General features: G+C 42.9%; 1 protein-coding gene across 1 annotated transcript; it reads right to left on the reverse strand.

Annotated features, from left to right (window-relative positions):
- Positions 1–15,215: 15,215 nt before the first annotated feature.
- Positions 15,216–22,366, reverse strand: LOC123102929 (CCA tRNA nucleotidyltransferase, mitochondrial). Its single transcript, XM_044524411.1, has 15 exons — positions 21,971–22,366; positions 20,245–20,375; positions 19,672–19,789; positions 19,332–19,384; positions 19,152–19,201; positions 18,958–19,056; positions 18,529–18,638; positions 18,257–18,384; positions 17,988–18,078; positions 17,404–17,487; positions 16,719–16,781; positions 16,468–16,612; positions 16,092–16,256; positions 15,890–15,987; positions 15,216–15,799 (listed from the first exon to the last, which is right to left on the reverse strand). Exons 1-15 carry the CDS (start codon positions 22,295–22,297, stop codon positions 15,680–15,682), a joined length of 1,782 nt encoding a protein of 593 aa, XP_044380346.1. The 5' UTR covers positions 22,298–22,366; the 3' UTR covers positions 15,216–15,679.
- Between the last annotated feature and the right edge of the window lie 615 nt (positions 22,367–22,981).

Genomic DNA, 22,981 nt, shown 5'->3' on the forward strand with positions numbered 1-22,981 from the left:
GTTTAGAGAAACCTAAGCTGTCATTTCTTAAAAGTTTGGGGCTGCGACGCTTATGTGGAAAAGTTTCAGGCTGATAAGCTCGAACCCAAAGTGGATAAATGCCTCTTCATAGAATACCCAAAATAGTTGGGTATACCTCCTGTCTCAGATCCGAAAGCAATAGGGATTGTTTCTAGAATCGGGTCCTTTCTCGAGGAAAAGTTTCTCTCGAAAGAATTGAGTGGGAGATGGTGGAGACTTGATGAGGTTATTGAACCGTCACTTCAACCAGTGTATAGCAGGGCACAGGGAGTTGTTTCTGTGGCACCTACACCAATTGAAGTGGAAGCTTATGATAGTGATCATGAAACTTCGGATCAAGTCACTACCAAACCTCGTAGGACGACAAGGATGCATAATACTTCAGAGTGGTACGTAATCCTGTCTTGAAAGTCATGTTGCTAGACAACAATGAACCTACGAGCTATGGAGAAGCGATGGTGGGCCCGGATTCCGAAAATTGGCTCGAGGCCATAAAATCCGAGAGAGGATCCATGTATGAAAACAAAGTGTAGACTTTGGAAGAACTACTTGATGGTCGTGAGGTTGTTAGGTACATGTGGATTTTAAGAAGAAGACGGACGTGGACGGTAATGTCATCATCTATGAAGCTCGACTTGTGGCGAAGAGTTTTTCACAAGTTCAAGCAGTTGACTACGATGAGATTTTCTCACCCGTAGCGATGCTTAAGTCCGTCGGAATCATGTTAGCATAAGTTGCATTTATGAAATCTGGAAGATGGATGTCAAAAACAAGTTTTCTTACCAGTTTTAGTAAGGAAAGGTTGTATGTGATAAAATCAGAAAGGTTTTGTCGATCCTAAGGATGCTAAAAGGTATGCTAGCTCCAGCGATCCTTCCATAGACTAGAGCAAGCATCTTGGAGTCGGAATATATATACTTTGATGGAGTAATCAAAGTTTATGGGTTTATACAAAGTTTGTTAAAAACTTGTATTTACAATAAAGTGAGTGGGAGCACTACAACATTTCTGATAAGTATGTGTGGATGACATATTGTTGATCTGAAATGATGTAGAATTTCTGGAAAGCATATAGGGTTATTTGAAAGGTGTTTTTCAATGGAAAACTTGGATTAAGCTACTTGAACATTGAGCATCAAGATCTATAAGGATAGATAAAAACGCTTAATGGTACTTTCAAATGAGCACATACCTTGACATGATCTTGAAGGTGTTCAAGATGGATCAGCCAAAGAAGGAGTTCTTGCCTGAGTTGTAAGGTATGAAGTTAAGACTTAAAGCTCGACCACGGCAGAAGAAAGAGGAAGGACGAAGGTCGTCCCCTATGCTTTTGTCATAGGCTCTATACCGTATGCCATGCTGAGTACAGCACCTGATGTGTGCCTTGCCACATATCTGGCAAGAGGGTACAAAGGTGATCTAGGAGTAGATCACCAGATAGCGGTCAAAGTTATACTTAGAGGAATAAGGATATGTTTCTCGGTTATGGAGGTGATAAAGAGTTCGACGTAAAGAGTTACGTCGATGAAAGCTTAACACCTATCCGGATAGCTCTGAGTAGAGATACCGGATACGTATAATGGAGCAAAAATTTAGAATAGCTCCAAGTAGAACCGTTATTTGAAATGGCTCCGAATATAGCGTAGTAGCTGCATCTACAAGATGACATAAGGATTTGCGAAGTACATACGGATCTGAATGTTGCAGACCCGTTGACTAAAACCTCTCTCACAAGCATAACATGATCAAACCAGAACTCTTTGGGTGTTAGTCACATGGGGATCTGACCTTGAGTGTTAATCACATAGCAATGTGAACTGGATTATTGACTCTAGTGCAAGTGGGAGACTGTTGGAAATATGCCCTAGAGGCAATAATAAATTAGTTATTATCATATTTCCTTGTTCATGATAATCGTTTATTATCCATGCTAGAATTGTATTGATAGGAAACTCAGATACATGTGTGGATACATAGACAACACCATGTCCCTAGTAAACCTCTAGTTGACTAGCTCGTTGATCAATAGATGGTTACAGTTTCCTGGCCATGGACATTGGATGTCATTGATAACGGGTTCACATCATTAGGAGAATGAGGTGATGGACAAGACCCAATCCTAAGCCTAGCACAAAGATCGTGTAGTTCGTATGCTAAAGCTTTTCTAATGTCAAGTATCATTTCCTTAGACCATGAGATTGTGCAACTCCCGGATACCGTAGGAATGCTTTGGGTGTGCCAAACGTCACAACGTAACTGGGTGGCTATAAAGGTATGCTACGGGTATCTCCAAAAGTGTCTGTTGGGTTGGCACGAATCGAGACTGGGATTTGTCACTCCGTGTGACGGAGAGGTATCTCTGGGCCCACTCGGTAGAACATCATCATATGCACAATGTGATCAAGGAGTTGATCACGGGATGATGTGTTACGGAACGAGTAAAGAGACTTGACGGTAACGAGATTGAACAAGGTATCGGATACCGACGATCGAATCTCGGGCAAGTACAATACCGCTAGACAAAGGGAATTGAATACGGGATTGATTGAATCCTCGACATCGTGGTTCATCCGATGAGATCATCGTGGAACATGTGGGAGCCAACATGAGTATCCAGATCCCGCTGTTGGTTATTGGCCGGAGAGTTTTCTCGGCCATGTCTGCATGTCTCCCGAACCCGTAGGGTCTACACACTTAAGGTTCGATGACGCTAGGGTTATAGGGAAAGTATGTACGCGGTAACCGAATGTTGTTCGGAGTCCCGGATGAGATCCCGGACGTCACAAGGAGTTCCAGAATGGTCCGGAGGTAAAGATTAATATATAGGGAGTATGGTTTTGGCCACCGGAAGTGTTCCAGGCATCACCGGTAGTGTACCGGGACCACAGGAGGCGTCCGGGGGTCCACCGGGAGGGGCCACCAGCCCCGGAGGCTTGCATGGGACATAAGTGGGAAGGGACCAGCCCCTATGTGGGCTGGAGCGCCTCCCACCAAGGCCCAAGGCGTCCTCAAGAGGAGAGGGGCCAAACCCTAGGCGCAGATGGGCCCTAAGGCCCACCCTAGGTGCGCCCCCCTCTCTCTCCCCCTTGGCCGCCTCCCAGATGGGATCTGGGGGCTGCCGCCACCCCTAGGGAGGGAACCCTAGGTGGGGCCGCAGCCCCTCCCCTCCCCCTATATATACTTGAGGTTTGGGGCTGCCCAACACATGTGATTTGCTCTCCCTGTTGGCGCAGCCCTACCCCTCTCCCTCCTCGTCTCTCGTAGTGCTTGGCGAAGCCCTACTGGAGTCCCGCGCTCATCCACCACCACCACGCCGTCGTGCTGCTGCTGGATGGATTCTTCCCCAACCTCTCCTTCTCCCCTTGCTGGATCAAGGCGTAGGAGACTTCACCGGGCTGTACGTGTGTTGAACACGGAGGTGCCGTCCGTTCGGCACTAGGATCATCGGTGATTTGGATCACGGCGAGTACGACTCCATCAACCCCGTTCACTTGAACGCTTCCGCTTAGCGATCTACAAGGGTATGTAGATGCACTCTCCTTCCCTCGTTGCTAGATTACTCCATAGATAGATCTTGGTGTTGCGTAGAAAATTTTGAATTTCTGCTACGTTCCCCAACAGTGGCATCATGAGCTAGGTCTATGCGTAGTTTCTATGCGTAGTTGTGGGCGTCGATTTTGTCAATTTACTTGCCGTTACTAGTCTTATCTTGATTCGGCGGCATTGTGGGATGAAGCGGCCCGGACCAACCTTACACGTACGCTTACGTGAGACCGGTTCCATCGACTGACATGCACTAGTTGCATAAGGTGGATGGCGGGTGTCTGTCTCTCCCACTTTAGTCGGATCGGATTCGATGAACAGGGTCCTTATGAAGGGTAAATAGAAATTGGCAATTCACGTTGTGGTTTTGGCGTAGGTAAGAAACGTTCTTGCTAGCAACCTATAGCAGCCACGTAAAAACTTGCAACAACAATTAGAGGACGTCTAACTTGTTTTTGCAGCAAGTGTTTTGTGATTTGATATGGCCAAAGGATGTGATGAATGATATATGTGATGTATGAGATGATCATGTTCTTGTAATAGGAATCACGACTTGCATGTCGATGAGTATGACAACCGGCAGGAGCCATAGGAGTTGTCTTAATTTATTTATGACCTGCGTGTCAACATAAACGTCATGTAATTACTTTACTTTATTGCTAACCGTTAGCTGTAGTAGTAGAAGTAATAGTTGGTGAGACAACTTCATGAAGACACGATGATGGAGATCATGGTGTCATGCTGGTGACGATGATGATCATGGAGCCCCGAAGATGGAGATCAAAAGGAGCAAAATGATATTGGCCATATCATGTCACTTTTTGATTGCATGTGATGTTTATCATGCTTTTTGCATCTTATTTGCTTAGAACGGCGATAGTAAATAAGATGATCCCTCATTAAAATTTCAAGCAAGTGTTCCCCCTAACTGTGCGCCGTTGCAAAAGTTCGTCATTTTGAAGCACCACGTGATGATCGGGTGTGATAGATTCTAACGTTCACATACAACGGGTGTAAGACAGATTTACACACGTGAAACACTTAGGTTGACTTGACGAGCCTAGCATGTACAGACATGGCCTCGGAACACAAGAGACCGAAAGGTCGAGCATGAGTCATATGGTATATACGATCAACATGAAGATGTTCACAGATGATGACTAGTCCGTCTCACGTGATGATCGGACACGGCCTAGTTGACTCGGATCATGTAATCACTTAGATGACTAGAGGGATGTCTATCTGAGTGGGAGTTCATAAGATGAACTTAATTATCCTGAACAAAGTCAAAAGGTATTCGCAAATTATGTCGTAGCTCGCGCTTCAGTTCTACTGTTTAGATACGTTCCTAGAGAAAATTTAGTTGAAAATTGATAGTAGCAATTATGCGGACTAGGTCCGTAAACTGAGAATTGTCCTCATTGCTTCATAGAAGGCTTATGTCCTTAATGCACAGCTCAGTGTGCTGAACCTCGAACGTCGTCTGTGGATGTTGCGAACATCTGACATACATGTTTTGATAACTACGTGATAGTTCAGTTAAACGGTTTAGAGTTGAGGCACCGAAGATGTTTTGAAACATCGCGAAACATATGAGATGTTTCGAGGGCTAAAATTGGGATTTCAAGCTCGTGCCCACGTCAAGAGGTATAAGACCTCCGACGATTTTCTTAGCCTGCAAACTAAGGGAGAAAAGCTCAATTATTGAGCTTGTGCTCAGATTGTCTGAGTACAACAATCATTTGAATCAAGTAGGAGTTGATCTTCCAGATGAGATAGTGATGTTTCTCCGAAGTCATTACCACCAAGCTGCTAGAGCTTCGTGATGAACTATAATATATCAGGGACATATATGATGATCCTTGAGATATTCGCGATGTTTGACAACACAAAAGTAGAAATCAAGAAGGAGCATCAATTGTTGATGGTTGGTGGAACCACTAGTTTCAAAAAGGGCAAGGGCAAGAAGGGATACTTCATGAAACGGCAAATCAGCTGCTGCTCTAGTGAAGAAACCCAAGGTTGAACCCAAACCCGAGACTAAGTGCTTCTGTAATAAGGGGAACAGCCACTGGAGCAGAATTACCCTAGATACTTGGTAGATGAGAGGGCTGGCAAGGTCGATGGAAGTATATTGGATATACATTGTGTTAATGTGTACTTTACTAGTACTCCTACCAGCACCATGGTATTAGATACCGGTTCGGTTGCTAAGTGTTAGTAACTCGAAATAAAAGGCTGCGGAGTAAACGGAGACTAGCTAAAGGTGAGCTGGCGATATGTGTTGGAAGTTTTTCCCAAGCTTGATGTGATCAAGCATCGCACGCTCCCTCTACCATCGAGATTGGTGTTTGCGTTGAGCATAGACATGATTGGATTATGTCTATCGCAATACGGTTATTCATTTAAGGAGAATAATGGTTACTCTGTTTATTTGAATAATACCTTCAATGGTCTTGCACCTAAAATGAATGGTTTATTGAATCTCGATCGTAGTGATACACATGTTCATGCCAAAAGATATAAGATAGTAATGATAGTACCACATACTTGTGGCACTGCAATTTAGTCACAATGGTATAAAACGCATGAAGAAGCTCCATGTTGATGGATCTTTGGACTCGCTTGATTTTGAATCACTTGAGACATGCAAATCATACCACATGAGCAAGATGACTAAAAGGCCTCGTTTTCAGTAAGATGGAACAAGAAAGCAACTTGTTGGAAGTAATACATCTTGATGTGTGCAGTCCAATGAGTGCTGAGGCGTGTAGTGGATATCGTTATGTTCTTACTTCACAGATGATTTGAGTAGATGTTGAGTATATTTACTTGATGAATCACGAGTCTAGATTATTGAAAGGTTCAAGTAATTTTAGGGTGAAGTTGAAAGATCGTTGTGACAAGAGGATAAAATATCTATGATATGATCATAGAGATGAATATCTGAATTACGAGTTTGGCACAGAATTAAGACATCCAAGGTGCAGCCCCTCCCCTCCCCAACACCTCTCCTCCTCCGCAAGAGCTTGGTGAAGCCCTGCCGGAGAACTGCCACTCCATCACCACCACGTCGTCGTGCTGCTATTGGACTCTCTTACTCAACCTCTCCTTCCTCCTTGCTGGATCAAGGCGTGGGAGACGTCTCCGTTCCATATGTGTGTTGAACGCGGAGGTGCCATCCATTCGGCGCTAGGATCATCGGTGATTTGGATCATGACGAGTATGACTCCATCAACCCCGTTCACTTGAACGCTTCCGCTTAGCGATCTACAAGGGTATGTAGATGCACTCTCCTTCCCTCGTTGCTAGATTACTCCATAGATAGATCTTGGTGTTGCACAGAAAATTTTGAATTTCTGCTACGTTCCCCAACATCTAGAAAGCTCGAATTGTCGCAAAATGTTTTCAAAAAGTTCAAGGTGTTGACTACGATGAGATTTTCTCACTCGTATCCTATTAGCAATTGCCGCATTTTATGATTATGAAATTTGGCAAATGGATGTAAAGACTGCATTCCTGAATGGATTTCTGGAAGAAGAGTTGTATATGATGCAACCTGAAGGTTTTGTCGATCCTAAAGGTGCTAAAAAGTGAGCAAGCTCCAGCAATCCATCAATGGACTGGTGCAAGCATCTCGGAGTTGGAATAAACGTTTTGATAGTGTGATCAAAGCATATGGTTTTATACAGACTTGCTGTGAAGCCTGTATTTACAAGAAAGTGAGTGTGAGCACTACAACATTTCTGATAAGTATATGTGAATGACATATTGTTGATCAGAAATAATGTAGAATTTTCTGGAAAGCATAAAGGAGTCTTTGAAAAGAGTTTTTCAAAGAAAGACATCGGTGAAGCTACTTACATACTGAGCATCAAGATCTATAGAGATAGATCAAGACACTTGATAAGTTTTTTCAATGAGTACATACCTTAACAAGATTTTGAATTAGTTCAAAATGGAACAGTCAAAGAAAGAGTTCTTACCTGTGTTACAAGGTGTGAAATTGAGTAAGACTCAAAGCCCGACCACGGCAGAAGATAGAAAGAGAATTAAAGTCATTCTCTATGCATCAGCCATAGTTTCTATAAAGTATGCTATGCTGTGTACCAGATCTATTGTATACCCTACACTGGGTTTAACAAGGGAGTACAACAGTGATATAGGAGTAGATCACTGGACAACGGTCAAAATTATCCTTACTGGAATAAGGATATGTTTCTCAATTATGGAGGTGACAAAAGGTTCGTCGTAAAGGGTTATGTCAATGCAAATTTTGACACTGATCCAGATGACTCTAAGTCTCAATCTGGATACATTTTGAAAGTGGGAGCAATTGGCTAGAGTAGCTCCGTGCAGAGCATTGTTGACATAAAAATTTGCAAAATACATACGGATCTGAATGTGGCAGACCCATAGACTAAATTTCTCTCACAAGCAAAACATGATCACACCATAGTACTCTTTGGGAGTTAATCACATAGAGATGTGAACTAGATTATTGACTCTAGTAAACCCTTTGGGTGTTGGTCACATGATGATGTGAACTATAGGTGTTAATCACATGGTGATGTGAACTATTGGTGTTAAATCACATGGCGATGTGAACTAGATTATTGACTCTGGTGCAAGTAGGAGATTGAAGGAAATATGCCCTAGAGGTAATAATAAAGTTATTATTTATTTCCTTATTTCATGATAAATGTTTATTATTCATGCTAGAATTGTATTAACCAGAAATGTAATACATGTGTGAATACATAGACAAACGTAGTGTCACTAGTATGCCTCTACTTGACTAGCTCGTTAATCGAAGATGGTTAAGTTTCCTAACCATAGACATGAGTTGTCATTTGATTAACGAGATCACATCATTAGGAGAATGATGTGATTGACTTGACCCATTCCGTTAGCTTAGCACTTGATCGTTTAGTATGTTGCTATTGCTTTCTTCATGACTTATACATGTTCCTATGACTATGAGATTATGCAACTCCCGTTTTACCGGAGGAACACTTTGTGTGCTACCAAACGTCACAACGTAACTGGGTGATTATAAAGGTGCTCTACAGGTGTCTCCGAAGGTACTTGTTGAGTTGGCGTATTTCGAGATTAGGATTTGTCGCTCCGATTGTCGGAGAGGTATCTTTGGGCCCACTCGGTAATGCACATCACTATAAGCCTTGCAAGCATGGTAACTAATGAGTTAGTTGCTGGATGATGTATTGCGGAACGAGTAAAGAGACTTGTCGGTAACGAGATTGAACTAGGTATTGAGATACCGATGATCGAATCTCGGGCAAGTAACATACCGATGACAAAGGGAACAACGTATGTTGTTATGCGGTTCGACCGATAAATATCTTCGTAGAATATGTAGGAGCCAATATGGGCATCCAGGTTCCGCTATTGGTTATTGACCAAAGAAATGTCTCAGTCATGTCTACATAGTTCTCGAACCCGTAGGGTCCGCACGCTTAACGTTTGTTGACGATATAATATTTATGAGTTATGTATGTTGGTAATCGAATGTTGTTCGGAGTTCCAGATAAGATCACAGACATGACGAGGAACTCCGGAATGGTCCGGAGATAAAGTTTGATATATGGGATAATAGTGTTTGGTCTCCAGAAGGGTTCCGGAATTCACCGGAAGGGGTTCCAGATCTTTCCCGAAATGTTTGGGTACGAGAACACTTTATTTGGGCCAAAGGGAAATCCCACAAGGTTTTTGGAAAGCGTAAAAGGAAGTTTTGCAGAGTCCAGGGGCCAGACGCCAGGGTCCTTGGCGTCTGGGTCCAGACGCCGGGAACCCTGGCGTCTGGCCCTGGAGTCCGAGAAGGACTCTTGCCTTTCGGGTGAAACCAACTTTCTGGAGGCTTTTACTCCAAGTTTCGACCCCAAGGCTCAACATATAAATAGAGGGGTAGGGCTAGCACCCAAGACACATCAAGAAACACAAAGCCGTGTGCCAGCTACCCCGTCCCCTCTAGTTTATCCTCCGTCATAGTTTTCGTAGTGCTTAGGAGAAGCCCTGTGGAGATTGTTCTTCACCAACACCGCCACCATGCCGTTGTGCTGCCGGAACTCATCTACTACTTCGCCCCTCTTGCTGGATCGAGAAGGCGAAGATGTCATCGAGATGAACGTGTGCTGAACGTGGAGGTGCCATACGTTCGGTACTTGATCGGGATGGATCATGAAGGTGTACGACTACATCAACTGTGTTGATAAATGCTTCCGCTTACGGTCTACGAGGGTACGTAGACAACACTCTCCCCTCTCGTTGCTATGCATCACCATGATCCTGTGTGTGCATAGGATTTTTTTTTGAAATTACTATGTTCCCCAACATAAAGATGGTGATATTAGAGTCATTCTAGTGAGTAATTGTGAATTTGAGAAATACTTGTGTTAAAGTTCGTGATTCCCGTAGCATGCACGTATGGTGAACCGTTATGTGATGAAGTCGGGGCATGATTTATTTATTGATTGTCTTCGTTATGAGTGGTGGTCGGGGATGAGCGATGGTCTTTTCCTACCAATCTATACCCCTAGGATAGTATTTCGTTTCAATAACTAATAGATTTTTGCAATAAGTATGTGAGTTCTTTATGACTAATGTTGAGTCCATGGATTATTCGCACTCTCACCCTTCCACCATTGCTAGCCTCTCTAGTGCCGCGCAACTTTCACCGATGCCATGCACCCACCATATACCTTCCTCGAAACAGCCACCATACCCACCTATAATGGCATTTCCATAGCCATTTCGAGATATATTGCCATGCAACTTTCCACAGTTCCATTTATTATGACATGTTTCATCATTGTCATATTACTTTGCATGATCATGTAGTTGACATCGTATTTTTGGCAAAGCCACCTTTATAAGTCTTTCATACATGTCAGTCTTGATTCATTGCACATACCGGTACACCACCGGAGGCCTTCATATAGAGTCATATTTTGTTCTAAGTGTCGATTGTAATTCTTGAGTTGTAAGTAAATAGAAGTGTGCTGATCTTCATTATTAGAGCATTGTCCCATGTGAGGAAAAGGATGATGGAGACTATGATTCCCCCACAAGTCGGGATGAGACTCCGGACGAAAAATAATAATAATAAGAGGACAAAAAATGAGAGAAGGCCCACAAAAAAGAGAGAAAAGAGAAGAGGAACAATGTTACTATCCTTTTACCACACTTGTGCTTCAAAGTAGCAGCATGATCTTCATGATAGAGAGTCTCCTATGTTGTCACTTTCATATACTAGTGGGAATTTTTCATTGTAGAACTTGGCTTGTATATTCCAATGATGGGCTTCCTAAAAATTAACCTAGGTCTTCATGAGCAAGCGAGTTGGATGCACACCCACTTAGTTTATTTTTGAGCTTTCATAAACTTATAGCTCTAGTGCATCAATTGCATGGCAATCCCTACTCACTCACATTGATATCTATTGATGGGCATCTCCATAGCCCGTTAATACGCCTAGTTGATGTGAGAATATCTCCTTCTTCTTTTTGTCTTCTTCACAACCACCTTCTATTCCACCTAAAGTGCTATGTCCATGGCTCACGCTCATGTATTGCATGAAAGTTGATAAAGTTTGAGAACACCAAAAGTATGAAACAATTGCTTGGCTTGTCATCGGGGTTGTGCATGATTTGAATATTTTGTGTGATGAAGATGGAGCATAGCCAACTATATGATTTTGTAGGGATAAGCTTTCTTTGGCCATGTTATTATGAGAAGACATAATTGCCTTGTTAGTATGATTGAAGTATTGTTGTTTTTATGTCAATATTAAACTTTTGTTTTGAATCTTACGGATCTGAACATTCATGCCACAATAAAGAAAATTACACGGATAAATATGTTAGGTAGCATTCCACATCAAAAAATTTGTTTTTATCATTTACCTACTCGAGGACGAGTAGGAATTAAGCTTGGGGATGCTTGATACGTCTCCAATGTATCTATAATTTTTTATTGTTCCATGCTATTATGTTATCTATTTTGTATGTTTTATATGCATTAATATGCTATTTTATATTATTTTTGGGACTAACCTATTAACACAGAGCCTAGTGCCAGTTCATGTTTTTTCCTTGTTTTTGAGTTTCGCGGAAAAGGAATACCAAACGGAGTCCAAACAGAATGAAACCTTCGCGATGATTTTTCTTGGACTAGAAGCAAACCAGGAGACTTGGAGATGAAGTCGGAGGAGCCACGAGGTGGCCACAAGGACGGAGGGCACGCCTAGGGGGGGTAGGGCGTGCCCCCTACGCTTGTGCCCCCCCCCCCCCCCCCGTGCACCTCCTGACCTAATTCTTTCGCCTATATATTCCCAAATATCCCCAAACCACTAGAGGCATCCATGAAAACACTTTTCCACTGCTGCAACCTTCTGTACCTGTGAGATCCCATCTAGGGACCTTTTCCGGCACCCTGTCGGATGGGGATTTGATCATGGAGGGCTTCTACATCAACTTTGTTGCCCTTCCGATGAAGCGTCAGTAGTTTACCTCAGACCTTCGGGTCCACAGCTAGTAGCTAGATGGCTTCTTCTCTCTCTTTGATTCTCAATACCATGTTCTCCTCGATGTTCTTGGAGATCTATTCGATGTAATACTTTTTTGCGGTGTGTTTGCCGAGATCCGATGGATTGTGGATTTATGATCAACTTATCTATGAATATTATTTGAATCTTCTCTGAATTCTTTTATGCATGATTTGATATCTTTGTAATTCTCTTCGAACTATCCATTTGGTTTGGCCAACTAGATTGGTTTTTCTTGCAATGGGAGAAGTGCTTAGCTTTGGGTTCAATCTTGAAGTGTCCGTTGCCAGTGATAGTAGGGGCAGCAAGGCACGTATTGTATTGTTGCCATCGAGGATAAAAAGATGGGGTTTTTGTCATATTGCTTGCGTTAATTCCTCTACATCATGTCATCTTACTTAATGCGTTACTCTGTTCTTCATGAACTTAATACTCTAGATGGAGGCAGGAGTCGGTCGTTGTGTGGAGTAATAGTAGTAGATGCAGAATCGTTTCGGTCTACTTGACACGGATGTGATGCCTATATTCATGATCATTGCCTTAGATATCATCGTAACTTTGCGCTTTTCTATCAATTGCTCGGTAGTAATTTGTTCACCCACCGTATTATTTTCTATCATGAGAGAAGCCTCTAGTGAAACCTATGGCCCCCAGGTCTATTTTCCATCATATAAGTTTCTATTTTCCATCATATAAGTTTCCGATCTACAATATTAGTTTTTGATTTACTATTTTTGCAATCTTTTACTTTCCGATCTATAAACCTAAAATACCAAAAATATTTACTTTATTGTTTATCTATCTCTATCAGTTCTCACCTTTGCGAGTAACCATGAAGGGAATGAAAACCCCTTTGTCGCATTGGGTGCAAGTTGTTTGATTGTTTGTGCAGGTATTCAGTGATTTGTGCGTTGTCTCCTACTGGATTGATACCTTGGTTCTCAAACTGAGGGAAATACTTATCTCTACTTTGCTGCATCACCCTTTCCTCTTCAAGGGAAAAACCAACACAAGCTCAAGAAGTAGCAGTCATCCATAGGCCCAGAGGACTGACGGTAGCTCGGCCACCCAGGCCCCTGTCGCATGAGTTAGGTCGTGCATGAGGCGAGGTTTCAATCCTTGGAGGATGAGCCCATTCGCTCGCTCGGCTTACCCATTCGACTGTTGGTGCACCACAAAGGCATAATCAAACCGAGTACCTTGGGTGTAGCAAAACTCACGGAATTCATCCGAGTCGAAGTTAGACCCTTTGTCGGTGATGATGCTATGATGGACTCTGAATATGAAGATTATCTCTTTGATGAACTAAATGGCAGTGGCCGAGTCCAGCTTCTTTATTGGCCTGGCCTCAATCCACTTGGTGAACTTGTCCACTACCACCAACAGGTGTGTGAAACCACTCGCTCTAGTCCGAAGAGGGCCAACCATGTCGAGTCCCCAGATGGCGAACGGCCAAGTGAGGGGAATTGTCTTCAGAGCGGACGCCGGCTTGTGCAACTAATTTGCGTAAAACTAGCACCTAACGCATTGATCCACTATATCTTGGGTAGCCTCATTGGCTCGGGGCCAATAGAACCCGGGTCTGAATGCTTTGGCAACCAAGGTCTGAGAGGATGCATGGTGTCCACATGTTCCCGAGTGAATCTCTTGAAGAATTTGTTGCCCTTCCTCTGGTGATACGCATCGCTGAGTGACTCCGGTTGTGCTCTTCTTCTACAACTGATCTCCCATGACGATGAAGGCCTTAGATTGACAGACAATCTAACGAGCTTCATCTTCATCTTCTGGGAGCTCCTGCCGGAGCAGGTATGCTAGGTATGGTTCAGTCCACTCAGGAGTGATAACAAGAATCTCTTGGACCAGGTCAATTACCGCAGGGATGTCTACTTTAGTCGGATTGGAAGGACCGACTGGTTGTGGGGGCTCTTCCACAAAATGATCTTCCTTGATTGTGGGCGAATGCAGGTATTCCAGGAACACATTCTTGGGTACTGTCTTCCTGGTTGAACCCATCTTGGCCAAATCATCAGCTGCTTGGTTCTCGAGGCGCGGCACATGACGTAGTTCCAGCCCTTCAAAGTGCTTCTCCAGTTTTCTGACGATGTTATAGTAGCCAGTCATTGCTGGACCGCAGATACCCCCACTCTTTCATGACTTGGTTGACCACTAGATCCGAGTCGCCATAGACCATCAGTCGACGAATTCCCAGAGAAATTGCCATTCACAACCCATACACGAGAGGTTTGTATTTGGCTTCGTTGTCGACGACAGCGGCGATGAGGTGTCGCCGCTGGCCAAACCAGTCCGTTAGGGGACCCCGGGCAGGGGTTCAGCAGGGACGGCCACGTGAAGGAGGAGGACGACGATGGCAGCGACTTCGGTGTGTTCAGCGAGTTCTTCAGCGTGTAGGCGTGGCCGTATTTTTTCTTCTTTTTAGTAGATTTATTATTATGTTTCTATGTGTAAAAAAATTGTGAACCGCCTAAATATCGCCGAATGTATGTCGTGTTTGCCGAAATTTGCCCAATTATGTTTTTAATTCTTTTTTAAAGAGCGTCTAGGGCCGACCTGGGGGCGGCAGCTAGGAAGCCGATCGCCCCCATGCTGAAAATATCGTCGTTTCGCCCCCAAGCGGCACTTTTTTCTAGCTCCTGGGATGGTGAACGGTTGGAGATGCTCTTATACTGCTCGCCAGGGCGGGATGCTTGCTTGTCGACCTCCGGTAGTGGACGGTGGCCTCAGCGCCGAGTCCGACGACGATGCGGCAAACTAGTTGCTTGTATCCTCGCCATCGTTCACTACAGCCGCCACAACGTGTGTGTTATGGATAGCTGTTAATCTTAATCATATCCCGTGCAGGCAACCAAACAACATGTCAAAATTGCTCCCCTAATGCGAGAGACCTAAATACGGGCAACCAAACAATGCAGATGTTGACTTTTTACCTATTTTCCTTCGAACAGGCTCGGTTGGGCTAGCCAGGCCCAACTCCCGCCCCAAACGCATGGTGCATGTCAAACGTGGTTATCTTTCTATGCATGATGGTATAATGAGTTGACATATTGGGAGAATTAGAGTTAGCGTGATCTGACTATTTAGGTATATATGACACTTGTTACATCATCAACCATTTAGATATACAAGATACCCATTACATCATGATGTTCTCGCATTGCCTTTTTCGAAGTAAAAAAATCCATACTTTTTTGTTGGAGAAACATATTCAATACAAGGCTCAAATAGACTCAGGTGGAGAAAAACTATTTTACTACTTCCTCCGTCCCAAAATAAGTGTCTCAACCTTAGTACAAATTTATACTAAAGTTATTACAAAGTTGACACTTATTTTGGCACGGAGGGAGTACATGTCAGAGAGTAACGTCCCATCCATCTCCAATGGAAGGAAACCAGGAACGCAAAAGTAGCCATGGTGGCAAAGCAATCAAGATCAACGGACAGAGACCCACGGACAGAGACCATGTGAAGTTTGTGACCTATCACTGAGTTCTAAGGACTGCCTAAGCTCAAAATCAAAATGTCAGTCAATGATGCTCAAGTGCTGCATTCTATTTTCTGGCGTTTTGACTGCTGTTCCGACTGCTTCATCCACTCCATGCACTCCTCCATAGTTCCCTGAGGATGCGCAAGCTGCCACTTGACTAGCCGTTGTTGCTGGGAGAAAGTGCACATCTTTGTGTTAAGTAAGAATGCACAGGAACTGGAATAGTATGATCAGTTGGTTTACAGGGGGTTCATACATACCCATTTTCCAATCAAGGGACCTCCGGACTTGACCTGCATGACCCCCATAATGGCCTTTCCATCAAGCAACGGCTTCATTTTCCATACGCCATCAAGATCTGGTCAAGTGGAACAACAAGGTATAAATCAGGAGGTAGTTATGTGAGGAACACATCAACTATCATGATAGGAAACTAAAAATATCATTAGGTAAGTTCTTTACCAAGTTCAGTTATTGATCGCTCCACACTGATGTATCTCTCTTTCATTTTATCTAGTTCATCCTGCTTGCCGAGGGAATCGCTGGCATTGCCCACTTCTGGATAGACAAGAGTTGAGATAAACAGTGCCACACGCCAAAAACCTTTTATTTCACGAAGTATAAGTCCTGAAATGCTCAAACTGTCAGAAATTTTATCCAGTAACACAAGGAAATAAGAATACTGCAAACAAATTGATCCAATACCCTAACAAGTTAAATCAAAAGATATCATGTGCCTAGAATGCCCATAACAAGACCATCAGAAACTTCAAATTTTAAGGAACTGACCAATATGAAGGACATTCCAAATTTAAAAATAAGGATGGCCAGCACTAACCTGCAAAAACACGTTTCACTAAGTCTGTTGGTATCTCTAGATATTCATCATCCAGCTTCTCTTTCACAGTTTCCAGATTCTCATTTGACTCCAGGAGAAGAATTAATTCAGCAAACTTTTCACTCGCAACATGTATGTTCACAATCTTTCAACACAGAACAGATAATGAAAAGTTTTTTTTAATTAAATTACACAACACATGCAAGCATAAACAATTGCTTTCGAGATTAGGCCTGCTCAATAAAGTGTACCGTGTCAGCATCACTAGCTTTCAGCTTTAGAGAGTACCGAATAATATAGCTAACAACTGGAACCTGCAGATGACACAACAGACCTGTTATAGTACTTCCATAAAACAGTAGAGGGCAAATGAATGTGATGATTATCAAGCTGTTTAGTTTGTTAACAAATTTACCAACCTCCAAGAGTTTCTTTCTAAATAACATAAACCATTTTATACCTTGCAAAGAACCCGCCGTCTAACCAAAAGTTAAGCTAGACTATCAGGCAAAGATTAGCACCTCATGTTCAGCTTCAGATGAAGCTTAACCTGTCCGGAAAAATATCTATTTCTATGAAACAAGCAAGCGTACCCAGGTAGACACTTGCAGAGCATTGAAGAGTGTCCGCAGGGTAGACTATAATAGAATATTTGACCTGCTTATGTACATACTGTTTGTATTAGGAAAAAAGATAATGCATGAGTTAGATGATTTTATTCCTATGTTTAGTGTAGGAAAAACGGAATATGGTCATGATGGCCCAAGCCTGCTCTCTCCGATCAGTCTAGTTATGAGTTTGTTCGCTTACACCATTGCAGAAAAGTCGATGACTTAGTCAACCAAAGAACATCAAGCGTATACAGAGTTTTGCCCTTCTAAATAGTTAAATGTTTGGATTTAGACAAATCTGGAGGATGCCTGAGTTGGATGTTACCTTCTTTGATTTTTTGTCCATGTAGAACATATTTCGAACTGGAGTAAATAGCGCGCTATACAGGCAAAGCCTTTGCTGTTCATCCTAAAAATCATAGTAAATCTTAAGAGTTAGGAAAACAAAATAGCATCCATAAAAGCCAAGTATGTGTTTCTTGGTAGCCATTGCACATAACTTGTAGTAAAGTTGCCTACCATAGTAATTCTAGATACAGTACTATACTAGTGAGAAACTTCTATAATAGATTTTCTGAATTACAGTGCTATACAAAATCAACTATAAGACTGCAACGAATCTATAGAGAGATACTTGAATGATTTAGAGCAATATTTTGTACTCCCAGCGGTCATGGTTCGATCAGGTTCAAAAACATTCTATAAATGCCTTAAGAATTCAAAACTGTTACAGAGAAGAATCAGAATAATGTTGGTTCGTTATAAATTATTTCAAGGTTACTTAAGTTTTACTTTCGGTCATATGCATTTCAATGTCAACACAGGAAACAGCTTAAAATAACATGCCATGCAAGAAACATGATTTTGGGGGTGTTATTTAACAAGATATATGATCAAAACTCCGCAGACCTGTGACTTGGAATCAGAACCACCACTGAACACAGAACGGCCAATAGAATGTGCAAGATTCCATGCTGCTTCAAGATGTGAAACACAAAGCCTGAACCAACAGAAAATATGAGCTATTGGAAACAAATAGACAAGTGCATACTAATTTGTAAAAGTCTACCAAGTCAAAAAATCTGAAATGTAACTGTGTGACATATAGTTATAGTTGGGTACTTCCATATTGCATGTAGTCCAAACATACATACTAGCATACTAGAACAGATACATACCAATCATGTTTGTCAAGAGCTGGAGGCTCTAGTTTCTCAGGAAAAGCAAAAACAACATAAAACAATCCCAAATCACGGATATGGCACAGTGCATTGACAGGGTGTTTGTCTGACATCATGAGGTCTACCTGCACAATATGCAAACTACAATATTAGTGACCTGGGGATTTGCTTGGCGTCACTCAATACACAATGGCGAAATTCCGTTACTTATACAAAAAAGCAGGAAGAAGCAAGGAAGCATCGATTGACAGTTAGTGTAGAAATCAGACCTCATGACCAATTCGTTCTCTGCTAATCTTGCTACCAAGTTCAGACTTCACCTTTTCATCAGAAGCCGCTTCTTTCAAATCTTCAGCTAATGTAAAGCTGAATCTAGCAGCTGCCAGAGATGAATATTAGCATATGCAAAGAAAATAATACTAATCCAAGTCACTGTCACACCCTTTAATTATACGCCATAGCAGGCATTTGCACTAGCAAGCAAGTGGGCAAGATTTCAACTTATCAGAGAGAGAAACACTTTATAATGTTTTCAGCTAAGATTACCTAAGTAGAAATGGCTTGAAGTTAAGATGCTATTAGCAAGTCAAACTTATCATGAACACCTCTAAAATCATAAAATTATAGAAAGTATTAGTACTCATAATAAAATTAGAAAAAGATCACCCGAACTATTTGAGATTGATCACAGGACATACCAAACCGAATTGCTCTAAGAACCCTGAGGGGGTCATCCAGGAAAGTTGACTTGGCAGGTAAAGGAGTATCAATGAGGCCCTTTTTCAGATCTTCAAGACCTTCACATAGTATGGGATCACCATGAGTACATAACAGCGAGAATTTACAAAATAATGACATGGGTTTAGAAACTAGTAATAGCAAAGAAACTAACCTCTTCCAGTTAAATCTTCCACTGATTTAGTGTTGATATTGAAGAATAAGCTGTTGAAGTTTGGATTTTAGAAAGACTAAATAGGGAACTAAGTTAAACCTTGAAATCAACATTGTAGCAATGAAAGTATGACATTACAGAATACCAAATTCATTTTGAAAATAAATCACATGGCATTACCTATTGATTGTTAGGTCCCTGCGGAGTGCATCTTCTTTGGCTGTTCCAATCTCCTGCACATTACAAAGCATGGGATAGCTGTAAATTGCTTGTGCCTTGCGACAGATTATCAAAAGTAAAGAGATGAATAAGAAACAAAGAAGTTGCAAATACTGAGCCACCAAACATAAGTGTATCAAATTACAAGTGAATCAACATATATTTTAGTAGTTTGCCACGTCGAAAATACACACGGCAAAGTAAAAGACTTTGAAAAAGATCAAGACATGCAAAGAGATAATGTTTGTGCATAAGCTCAACAAAATGAGTACAAAAAGTAATGCTAAATGCATGTGCATACCACAGTAGGAATACGACTGTTTTCAGCGTACTTTTCGGACCTCAAGTTGACAAAATCAATCCATATGCCATATATAAGCATTCTTGCAGTTTCCAGGTGCTTGGATTGATCAGGGTTGCTGCCAAAAAAGAAGGTATAAACGGCCGCAGTTACATGATAAAATGCAAGGAACATATACAGAGTACTCTGTTTGCATTAAACTGTGACGATTTCCTTGTTCCCATGCATACGCAATTGACCTCAAAGAAAATTATATTGTATAAAAGCATAAAGGTCAAAAATATACCACCCCCCCCCCCCCCCCCCCCAAGCACACACACCCCAGCCCATGCCACAAGCACACACACAGGTGAGCGCACATGCAGCCCTGCCACAACTAAGAGGGCTAGGGGAGTAACCCGGTTCGAAAAAGAATTCTCATGAGTGGCCAGAGTCACCCAAGCACACGAAGGGCAATCAGAATACAACACGGGAATACAAAATCAACCTACTTAGTAAAAATGGATATCAGCAAACAAAAAGCTCCTGAAATAATATTGGGAGTGTCAGAATTATAGTAATAAAAATTCATACCACTGGATAACGCCGATTCCTTTCTGCTCTTCACCCATGAATTTTGAGTACTCATTTACTCTCTCACAGAAATTTTGGCCCGTCATATTATCAAGTGCAATGTCAATGTCAGCAGAGCCTTTCCCCAATAGCTGCCAAGAATATGCCAAAGCAACAGTTAAGTCCCAACACTACCAAACCATCATTCCATAAAATATAAGCAGTGTTAATTCTTTCTTTCTTGCAAAAAGATGGAAGTTCATGGTATGATCCTAGTCCTCCAGAATCTCCAGTGATTTCTAGTCAGCTCATAGCAAGCATCATGCAATTGTTTAATACAAAATGCAACATTCAAATAGCACAGCCTAATATAACAATCCAAAATGAACATGCCGCTTCTGCACTTCTCTACTCTTTATGAGAAAACAGTCAGTTATCCTAGTTTAATTGCCCATATTTAGCTTCACCCCCCCCCAAATTTTCCTCCCACTAGCTCATATTTGCTCTTGGATGGGCAAGTCTCAAGAAAAATAGGGAGCAGCCGCAGTCTTCCCACTCGACCACCTCCTTCCTGCCCAACACCGACATCGGTCATCCCCGGTCCCCATCCCAGTCGCACCCTCGCCGGCGCCGAAGACCCACCGCCAGCAGCCAATTCCGAGCCGCAAGCTCTGAAACGCCGGCGGCAAGGGAAGCCATCCACCCCTAGTGGTCGTTCGGATGGACAAAAAAAAAAGCAAAAACCACAAAGAAGAATGGAGTTGTTGGAGCATACAAGAGCTCATGGCGATGGTAGAGGTGAAGAGGGCATTGGCGGCTGAAAGGAAGGAGGAGAAGATAAGTTGTTTCTACGAGATAAAGATGATGGAGGAGGGGAGGTGGAAGGCAAAGGCGGTGGCTGAGGAGAGAAAGGCTCGATCGGAGGGGAAAAAGGCTTGAAACTGAGGAGCAAAGGCTTGCACCGGAGGTCGAGGGAAAAAAAGAAGAAGATGAAGAGTGAGGAGCAAGGCTAGCATTGGAGGCCGAGGAAGACAAGAACAAGAGGGTGGTCGAGGAGCTTGCTATAATGTTCATGGATCCAAGCAAGATGGGCGACAGGACGAGATAATACTGGGAGTTAACTCGTGGGGACATCTTGGCTAAGTCATTTGGTGGTGGTGGCAGCAATGGTGGAGGCGGCAACAATGGTGGTGCCGGCGGGCTGGCGCAAGTGCATGAGCCCCTTATGAGCTATGATTACTTTTGATCCACCATGTGTTTGGTGGTTTTTTGGATTGAACTATTCCCTTTGGCACAAATTATGGCAACGTTTTAGTTGTTTGTTGGATCAGATGAAGTTTATTTATGCTCGTAGTAGAATTATGATGTGGTCTGTTTGAATTTTTTTATGTTTGTATAGAAATGCGGTGCATTTATTTGGATTGTTTGCACAAACGTTTGGATAAATTGACAAAAAAATGTGTGTAGGGGGGAAGGGGATTAAGTTTTGGGATGGGTTAATTGACCAAATGTTTAATTCCCTAAAAAGGGAAATTAACGGATGGGGAATTAAGATATGGGGATGGGGTAGAGCCGTAGAGTTGCCCTAATCTACATCATTCAACAATCTCTTCACAAACAAATTCTGATACGCAGGAAAACAATGCGACATGAATATTGAAGATTTCCCAACATATCGTGCGAGCGACAAGAAGCCACGCCATAAACCCTACATATTAAACTCATTAGGCTTTTCAATTAAGCTCACCTTGTCCCGGACCCATCCCCCGGCGACGCGGAGCTGGGTGCCGAGTCCGAAGTGGCGGACGACGTCCAGCAGCCTAGCGAAGATCCGCTCCTCCTCCTCCGTCAGCTCCACGCTCTCCCTAACCTCCACGGTCTGCTGCTGCGTCCCAGCAGCCATGCCGGAGATACTGGTGAAGGCGCGGATAGGGATACTGAAGAAACTAGAGGCCCTCTGTGGGACGCCGGTGGCAGTCGTTCGAAAGGGCGGAGGCCTTGGGGTCTGGTGGCGATGGAGAGGGGAAAGGAGGCGTAGGCTGCCGCGAGGTGGGAGGAGGAGGCGGAGAGACATGCGGCGGGTTCGCTACCCCGGAAGGCATTCGTAGTTTCGTGGCCTCCTGCGCCGCCCGTTCGGCTGCACTACCACGGCCAGGACCTCGAAGCAGCCGTTTGATAAGATGCAAGACACATCAACAGTCCTGATTTGCCGAAGGCAAAACACGAACAGGAAAACCAAAAAAAAATTTGTTTTAACTAGACTAGTAATTCTGTCCAGTTTTGACACTAATATTGTTTCAAGGTTATAATCGTAATTCCAATGCGTCTTAGCAAGGAATTTATGGTCTGGACTGGGCCTAACTAACCGGATCAATCATGATGTGCAAGTTGATTGGTCAGGTTCAGCCATACTGGAGTTTCTGCTGGTAGAATACGACGCGCCATTCCAAATCATGCCCAGAATAAATTGCAAGGAGATTATTGCTACTGGCTGTTGGTATATCTGGTGATTACGTCGACAACATACTCACCATGACTCTTGCCCACCATCTTCTCGATGGACTAGTTCAGTTCTTGGACTAGTTGGGAATCATGTCAATTCAGTTAGTCGCAAGACGAGGAACATTATACATAAATGGACGAAGCCAGACCCAAGATTTATCAAACTCGATGTCGATGCATCATTTCATGCAGAGGAAGGCTCAGGTGCGACTGCTGCTGTTATTCGGGATGATAGAGGCCGATTTCTGGCGGCACA

The sequence above is a fragment of the Triticum aestivum genome, chromosome 5A, assembly GCF_018294505.1.
Source record: "Triticum aestivum cultivar Chinese Spring chromosome 5A, IWGSC CS RefSeq v2.1, whole genome shotgun sequence".
Classification (NCBI taxonomy): domain Eukaryota; kingdom Viridiplantae; phylum Streptophyta; class Magnoliopsida; order Poales; family Poaceae; genus Triticum; species Triticum aestivum.